At 37.1% G+C, this 9,299-nt stretch overlaps 1 protein-coding gene across 1 annotated transcript in view; it reads right to left on the bottom strand.

The window, feature by feature from the left end:
- Positions 1-6,090: 6,090 nt before the first annotated feature.
- Positions 6,091-9,299, bottom strand: part of LOC107295118 (armadillo-like helical domain-containing protein 3) — a gene marked incomplete at its 5' end in the record, with an annotated part of 37,918 nt that continues 34,709 nt past the window's right edge. Inside the window, one exon of the mRNA XM_015824416.1 lies at positions 6,091-7,360. Coding sequence (XP_015679902.1) covers positions 7,268-7,360 — 93 coding nt within the window. The remainder of the gene's footprint in view (positions 7,361-9,299) is intronic.

The following is a 9,299-nucleotide window of genomic DNA, read 5'->3' as shown; positions in this document are numbered from 1 at the left end:
CCAGCAGAAATCAATTTTCGTACAGAAAGTCCAATAGTTTATCCATATATCCTTTATAAAATGCTGTTTTGCCCTTATTTGGGGCATAAATTCCCTGTATCAAAATCTTAGCTTTCTGTAGAAACCCTTGATTGATTAATTTTCACGCCAACATAGCTACCATAATCATATGTACCATAAACATCAGGCAATACCAGTTTGGGTTACAGTTGAAAATTTACATACAAAACAATTCCATTTTTTGATTCTTGCTGAAATCATTTTTTCACCCAAATTTTTGTCACTTTAACTTTTTATATCCTTTTTTCTTAGTGCACTACATTTTTCTGGTAAGCAAAAATCAATACTTTTAGTCCCCAACATGGTAGCACCTTCAATGTCCTGTTATATCTGTTGTGGCATTTATTTAGTCACATTTGTCATTGTCGTATACATTTGCATTTCTTCCAATTCCTTTTTGAATTTTCATAAGAAATCTCTTGCTTTCTGAACAGAATTCACTCTGAATCTCTGCTGTTTAAAAATAAAAATTTTCCCTTCTACTTTTCCTATTTCATTTCAGTTGAAATGAAATCTTTTTCTATTTGATTTTTTTCTGTCAGAAAAAAAATGTTTTCTTTTGTGCAGTATTCTAACTGGAATGTTCTTAAGAACAATTATATCTGTATTATCAGTCCTCAATTAAAATACTGCTGCAGAACTTGATCTTTCAACTCTTTGACATTAAGACTAACCTAATTCACTTAAGTGAATTATTTTAGCCTACAAATATATAGTATATCACTCGAATATCAATATTTTATGGGACTAAAATAAATGTTTGTGTATATACAAATAAAGTATTCTTAAAGTATAAAAATAAATCTTACTTTCAGAGTTTGCATTAACAGCTGAAATTCACCTGACTACAAAGTAGGCATACAATATGTATATATGTATATATACACATACACACACAGAGAGCAATATACATTATTATTACAATATAACATTATTACAATAATATTCTAGGACAAAATGTTATTTCTTCCTTTAACTGGAGTGGCCTGTTTTGCCATATCTAATTAAACTAGTAACCATTTGTCACACTGTGTAACTAAAATCGGATGTGTCTTTAATGGAATTCTTTCTTGGCATGTCATATGGATTGATGATAAATTAGTACAAACCTGTCATAATGCCAGTCATGTGTCCAATAGGTATATAAAGTAGCACTTCTTCAAGAACAAAGTGTTGAGATCCACAGCCAACAAACATAAAAGAAGCAACACACAGTCCAAATTATGGCAATCCCCTATGACTTTTATACATGTAGTTTGCTCCATGTTTTCTTCATCCCCCCCCATCCTCACAATTATGAAGGAGGAACCCTAGCTTCAATCTTGTATTGTACTGCAAATATTTTGTAGAGTAGGACCACCTTAGAGTTGTGTTTAATAAATTGCTAATTATTTAATGTATTCACTTTTATTTGAACAACTCTTGCCTTTACACTGTTCACACTAGGCACTAGCAAGAGCTGTTATTTAATTGGCCATTATAGTCTAATTTTCCTTTCTTTGGGCTCAAGAGGATAAGGGAAAACAAGAGGCCTCCTCCTTAGTAGTATGATTCCATGGGAGCCAAGGAATAAGAGTGTACATATTTACATATCCAAATCCCAAACTGCAGTGTGTGACAGCAGCTCTTGGACTTATTTCTTATCCTCAATTGCTATTAGGTCCAGGAAGAGAGCCTTCTCTGTCATCACTCCTACCCTTTGAATATTCTCCCCCCCTCCCCAAGGTGAGGCGGGCCCCATTCTCCTGGCCTTTGGGAAGTATCTGAAGACCTGGCTCCACTGACTTGCTTGAGGTTCACAAAGGAGCATGCAAACATAGCTGGCTGAGGAATTCTGGGAGCTGAAGTCCACACGTCTTAAAGTTGTCAAGATTGCAGATCCCTGATCTAGGCCAACATTTTCACCATTACACCAAACTGGCTCTTCTTCATTCTTATTCTTCACTATGAAACATGCTCTCCTCTCCAGTGTGAATCATGTACCAAATTTGTGTTTCGTAATAAGTCTAGGGATGTGTAGTGAGTATTGCAACAGTGGTACTGTGCTAGGCAAGTTTCCATCAGAGCAAACAGTGTTTAAATTCTGCCCTTGAGGGAAAGTTATTGAACAGATAAATATGCAGAAGGCTATAAGCGAAATGCTAATCGCCATCATAAAGGCAGCCAAGAAAAGCACATTCAGGCTTATAATGAGAATAGGCCTAATGTCTTACGGTTCACAGAGACAGCTTGTTTTCTGAGTACTTATACAGTGGAAATTCGGCCCAGTTTTGCAGGGAAATTTGGCCACATTCACATTCTACACAGTTGAAGACAAGACAGCGTTTTACATTCCTTGTCACTTCCTCGTCAGGAGGCTTACAATATGAAAGGAACCCATCATACTGAAAGAAAGAGGAAAGAAAAAAAGAATGCAGACCCTGAAAATATGCCAATCAATTTGGCTCCACCACCTTCACTCCAAGCAGTTACATGGATGCTTCAACTGGATTATCAAACTAACTGTTGTAGGCCAGGAGAGTGATGAAGCCTATTGGATTCCTGCTCCCAAATGCTTCTGACTTTAGCTAGACTTGGAATATCCATCAATATACTACCAGGTTACAGAATTGCAAGTAATCTATTGACTGAAAAATCTCCTGATAAATGTATGTAGGAAGGCATGAATCCCGGTAATGACTGAGTTGCTACCTATCTTGTAGATTAATCACTATGCTGAGACTTATGCAGCCTCCAAAACTGCCTTACCTAATGGATTTTATATATAAAAAAAGGTTTAAAAATATAGAAAAAGAAGCAGTTACACAGATTTGCACATCATCATACAGGTACACCAACTATAGAAGAGTGATTCTTGCAAGCAGTGTAGATTCTTTTTTTCTCTGGGTCATCACTATAGTTTGGACTCCAATTAATACTTTTGTAGTTTACTAGAATATTCCAAACCTCAAATTTTGCTCTAGAAATTTCTAGAACTACAGATGAATAACCCAATTTTAGCAGTTTAAAAGCTTTGTTTCAAGATGTTCTGCAACTAGCAATTGCCTTTATGATCAGTGATAAATATACTTCCACTACTGCATACTGGCAGGCTAGATTTTGTTGAGAATGCGAGGATATTTCAGGGATCTCCTCAGCATTGATTTAGAGAAAACCCATAAGTACGTTTTTTAAGCTATAAGGTTTCAAACTTCCCATCTTTATCCATAATTCAACTAAAGGCAACTTTGAAAATGTCTATTTTTAAAAAGTGAGGCTTCTCAAGCGAAAAAAAATCTATATCTACCCATTCCATTAGGTCCAATAGAAAGGACTTATTGTGGGTCCTATTCATGAAAGACTCTCATCTGAGGGGACCCAGGGCAAGAATCTATTCTGCCCTGGCAACCACCCTCTGGAACATCATTCCTGAGGTCAGAGTAGCCCACATCTTCTTGGCCTTCTGGAAGGACCTGAAGAGGTGGCTTTGCCATCCTGCCTGGGGATCTGTAGTGGTGCTGTGGAACATACAAAGTATTAGAACAATTGATTGTGCTCTCTTGTAGATTATGTTTGTTTGGTTTTAATAGTTTTATTTTTTTTGTCCTTGTTATGATTCTGGTTATTTTTGGTATTATTTTAGTGCTTTTAATTTTGTAAGCCACTAAGAGTCATATATGGGAGATGGGTGGTTATATTAAACAAACAAACGAACGGGATGCTTAGGTTGCAGTAGCAGAACTAAAGGTGGAGAAGCTGTTCTGTATATATGTGCATTTGTCTGCATGCATACCAATGGAAGCTTTCACTTGAAATGAAAAAAAAAAAACTTATACTAAAACAGAGTCATGTTGGGTGGGGAGAAGCTAGATAAATTAAATAGCCCGAGTATTTTATTTAACCAACCTCTCACAGACAGGTTTAGTCATTATAGGTTAATATATTTGTCTCCTGGCACCTATCATTCTATTTACCCAGTATTGTAGCACCTCAGATGAACCTAAACCAATTGTGAGGGCAACTATAAATTAACAATTGTAAGACTTATTCAGATGTTCAAATAGATCTGTGGAAATTCTAAACCACACCCCATCTTAGTTTCTCACTACCATTAAATATACCCCCCCCCCGAGTGTGAACCTCTATCAGAAGTAGTAAATGCAGTGGCATGAGATAACTTTATGCAATGAAAAGGTGTAGCTGGAATAAATTATGTAATAGGAATAGGCAACTCTCAGGTTGTGAAATGAATGCTGATTCAAATGCCATTACCCTATTTGCTGTTCTTTAAGCTAAATTTCTGCAACAAAAAAGCCAATATTTTGGCAGCATATTTTGTTTTGATTTAAAAATTAAAATAGAATGGGAATGGAAGGTCTTTAACTACTAAATCTGAAGAATGGCTGAATTTCTCATTTTTTAGGATGATTTTATACTTTGTGGTGAGGCTTTAAGGAGAAGGAAGGAAGCAGGAAGCCAGAAGCAAATAATTATTTCTTCAAGCCCTAAAAGCAACCTCAGTTTAGCCAGGAAATGGCAAGGCTGGAGCATTTTTCAAGGATTGGGAGATGAGTGGGTTTAAAGGTAGAGGTAGGAGCAGAGGTCCCAGAAGTTCCCACTACTATTCTCACCCTTAAAACTCAGGAAAATATTGGCCTCAATTTTTCCCACATTACTAGAAAGGTTTCTACAACCCTTTTGAAAGTTGGAATACTGGAGGAAGGAGTAAATGCTGCTACATCCAGATTCAGCCATAGTTTCATTCCATACAGCATTAACCTTGTGAACTCTCAAGCTTCCTCCTTCCATTATATATTCAAGATGGACAGTATTTAATATTTATTTGCTACGTATATGTAGGGGTGTGGATCTATACATATGTTGTTCATAGTATGTTTAGCTGTGTGTTGTGTATGTGTTTCACTTGAGAGCGGGCAACTAAATTTCATTTTTGATATGTGCCGTTGTGCCCACAGTAAAAAAATGACAATAAAGGCTATCTTATCTTATCTTATCTATCTTACTCTGGGGAAGAGTGGTAGACATCCCCTGTTAAAGTCAGAGGATACTGGTATTATTCTTCCAAGCCAGCTAAGTAAGGCGCAGTCCAAGTCACCTGGGAGAAAATGGATGCAATAAGCAATTTATACCGAAATCTTGAATTAAATGAAAAATTGCCACATTTTCAACTCCATTTTCTCTCCAACACAAATGTTCAAGTCTAGGCTTTAATTAGATGTTAAGGATCCTAAAATAAAGATTATGCAATCTGTGCACATTTATCAGCTATGATATACCAGATATACCAGCTATGTACCAAGGAAATACTAGTAGAGGTCATAATATTACTCCCCAAATGATTCACAAAAAATACATTGTCTGCAAAAAGGCCATGGATATTGTAATCCCTTCCAACCCTTTACTGAGTTCTAATGATAGCCTCTGGAAGGTGCTATTGGGCAGCACAACCTCTGTAGCCTTTCTTCTAGAACAGGGGTAGGCAACCTTGGCTCTTTTATGACTCGTGACCCATGCTGGCTCAGGAATTCTGGGAGTTGAAGTCCACGAGTCATAAAAGAGCCAAGGTTGCCTACCCCTGTTCTAGAAGATGTCCTTTGCATCTCTAAACTCATATTTAATACCAGGAATAGGTGAGTTCATCAGTGGGTTAAGAGAAGAGCCCAGGGTTTTCTCCAATCTGTTCAAAATAGCAAGAATTTACCCCAAATTATAGTCGTCTCTGAACTGAAATCTCTCTGGTTATCATTCTGTTAGTAAGAATGGCCAAAGTGGTTTGGAAAGAAAAAAGATAATATGAATTTGGGGAATACTGAATACATCTTGAATCAAAAATTAATATTGCCATATGTTACAAATCTAAGAACATACCTATATAAGGAGCACAGAATGCCAGAATCACAACTTTTAATTTTCCAACAAAGTGCAGTTGTGTGAATTCTTTACATACAATGCAAAAAACTAAGTGTCTTAGTTATCATTTTCATTAAAAATGGCTGGAAAAGAAATCCTGCAAATAATGAAAAAAAATTGACAGAATAATTGTACAACTCTAGTTCGCATGAGTTATTTCGTTTGATGGACAGGAGTAAAGAATGACTATAAATATATTTCCCCTCCCAAATAAATATTCCTTTTAAAAAAAAAGTAAGAACTGATAAAGTAGACAAATTATTATTTTAATTCTGAATTTCCAATGAAGTACTTTATTGGAATACATAAATTGTGAACTGACTTAAACATCTGCAATCACTGTGGAATTCACAGAGGTTATTTTTGATAGAAAGGACAGTGGCAAGTCTGATGGGAGCACTCAATTACCCTACCAGTATGTAGAGAACCTAAGGCTACCAGGCCAGAAAGAAGTTAAGGATCTAGGGCAAGAGCTCAGTCAATCTTCTGGGTACAGGAAGAACCGGCTTCTTTTGATGCACAACAATGGTAGAAGTAAAACAATACAATGTTTTCCCTTATTGCTCCTTTGGGGGAAAAAATCACTGATACATCTTAATATCTTCATTCCCAAGGTTTTAAAACATGGCACAGTGGAATAGTAAGAATAAACTCATAGAGGTAATCTCTCAACCAAGAAACTCCAGACAGCGAGAGCTTTAGGTTGGGCACCAAGACCATCCTGAGGTGGAGTTCTGTCAAGACCATTAGAATAGTAGGAGGCCTTGTGCAGAATGAAGACAGAGCCCGTAGCTGTTAATTTCCGCACCGACTAAAATGGACCTAACAATATACATGAACTGCAGATTCAAAGCATCCAAGTACAAATTTACATAAAATAAGTGTCCAACCAGACAGTTCCATATTATCAAGACCTTGGTTCCTGTTCCCCTTTCTTGCTTCAGTCTTCAGCAGTCTTCAGAGAACCATTATGAACTCTCTAAGCAACACTCTTCTGCTCTATTCTTGCTCACTCAGTAAACAATTCTTATCTCTACACAACAGTTGTCACAAAGAAATTAAAAAAGAGAAATAACCCCATGCCCCTTCTTTCCCACTCCCAATGCAGTCTATATTGTTAATTCTCTATGCTCAAGAGTATGGGGTAAGTCTAGGCCTTCCCTTGATCTTCTCTGTAAAAACAAAACTTAACAAAAACAAAACCACACAGTAGAGTTAGACTGTTCCACATCCAGGAGCTATTCTGCAGGAAGTGATACGGTAATACCAGGACTAGTTATGAAGCAAGTAGATAACTTCAGGAGATGGTTGAAAACTCTTTTAGCAGGACTTCCTGGCTAAGGGTGTTGAATGCCAGATTTCGCCGTACATTGATGCTGATGGACCGAACCTGTAGGAGACAGAACAATAATTATAATATCCCTTTCGTCATACTTTTGGCCCAGTACTCCAGCATTAAGGGGGCCTTGAATAGGCCAGTGTTCAGTGCAGTAGACTGTTTTGCATGGAAGTCCATATTTGTTAGATGCAGTTTGCATTACTACTAGATGCAAAAAAAGAGCTTTTGTGATTATACTGTAGCGTTAGCTGCATAAAAATATCTATATGAAAAAAGAAGCATAACCCAGTGTCAAGGCTTAGTCTACAAGCCCAGACATGACAAGAAGGCATTCCTATCCTGAGCAACGATGAATTTATCAAATCTTTCCTATACTTTATTTAACAACAGATATGTATTTTCATTCCTTTCACTAGGTACTTTCCACACAGTGATATTAATTTTTTTCTTCAATCAATTAGTTCCACATGCCTGCCCCCGAATAAAGACATAGATATGTATCTATAAAGCTATCCAAGGGCAAGCATATTATGGTTCCATTAACAAGGAAAATTCTTATTTGAACAAGCAGTGCATACCAATCAAACAACCAGTTTGAATATCTAATAAGCCACTTCATTTGTTAACGCTAAACCATGTCTATCAGTGGTTCATTCATTCAAGAAGTTAACAGACCCTTCAAGAGAAAATAGAAAAGCAAATGAGAGAATTCAACTAGAACATAAGTTTTTTTAAGTAGTCAAATTCTTAAAGTTTTGTAAGTTACAGGGTTTGACCTACTTTAAAAAGTTAGTTTTGTACAAATGTTTTTATCAATCTTAGTCATCTCCCAATTTTCATGATTGCACGACTTTTACAAGCTGTGGGTCAGACTCTTAGTATATGATTATTTCCTGAATTTACTTCCATATGATTCTGCTCATTTCCCCAAAACTCTGCTTCATTATGCTTAGATGAGGGAATAGAAGGGGAACTCATCAAATTTGCAGATGACACTAAGCTGGCAGGAATAGCCAACACCCCAGAAGACAAGGTCAGGATCCATACAAAATCTTGACGAACAATGGGCTCTATCCAACAAAATGAATTTTAATGTGGAGAAAAGCCAAGTTTAACATTTAGGCAGGAAAAATCAAAGGTACAAGTACAGACTAGGTGAGACCTGGCTCAAAAACAGTAACTGTGAGAGGGACCTTGGAGTCCTAGTGGATAATCACTTGACTATGAACCAGCAGTGTGCAGCAGCAGCCAAAAAAGCTAATACAATCCTGGGTTGTATAAACAGAGGCATAGAATCAAGATCACGTGAAGTATTAGTACCGCTTCATAAAACCCTAGTAAGACCACACCTGGAATACTGCAACCAATTTTGGTCACCATACTACAAAAAAGATGTTGAGACCTTGGAAAAAGTTCAGAGAAGAGCAACTAAAATGGCCAAAGGGCTGGAGACTAAAACATATGAAGAACAGCTGCAGGACTTGGGTTTGGCTAGTCTAAATAAAAGAAGAAATAGGGGCAACATGATAACAGTATTCCAGTATTTGAGGAGCTGCCACAAAGAAGAGGGCGTCAAACTATTCTCCAAAGCACCAGAGGGCAAGACAAGAAACAATGGTCGGAAACTGACCAAAGAGAGAAGCAACCTGGAATTAAGAAGACAATTAGCCAGTGGAACAGCTTGCCTTCAGAAATCGTGGGCGCTCCATCACTGAAGGTTTTTAAGAAGAGACTAGACAGTCACTTGTCTGAAATGGTATAGGTTCTCCTGCTTGAGCAGGGGGCTGGACCAGAAGACCTCCAAAGTTCTGTTATTCTATTCTATTCTGTTCTGTTCTGTTCCGTTCTTTCATTATTCTATTCTACTCTACTCTACTCTACTCTACTCTACTCTACTCTACTCTACTCTACTCTACTCTACTCTACTCTACTCTACTCTACTCTACTCTACTCTACTCTACTCTATTCTATTCTATTCTATTCTATTCTA

This window comes from Protobothrops mucrosquamatus, unplaced genomic scaffold (genome assembly GCF_001527695.2).
Source record: "Protobothrops mucrosquamatus isolate PMUCROS unplaced genomic scaffold, P.Mucros_1.0 scaffold2227, whole genome shotgun sequence".
Classification (NCBI taxonomy): Eukaryota; Metazoa; Chordata; class Lepidosauria; order Squamata; family Viperidae; genus Protobothrops; species Protobothrops mucrosquamatus.
The sequence above is the reverse complement of the archived record's forward strand: the minus strand, read 5'-3'. Positions and strand labels throughout refer to the sequence as shown.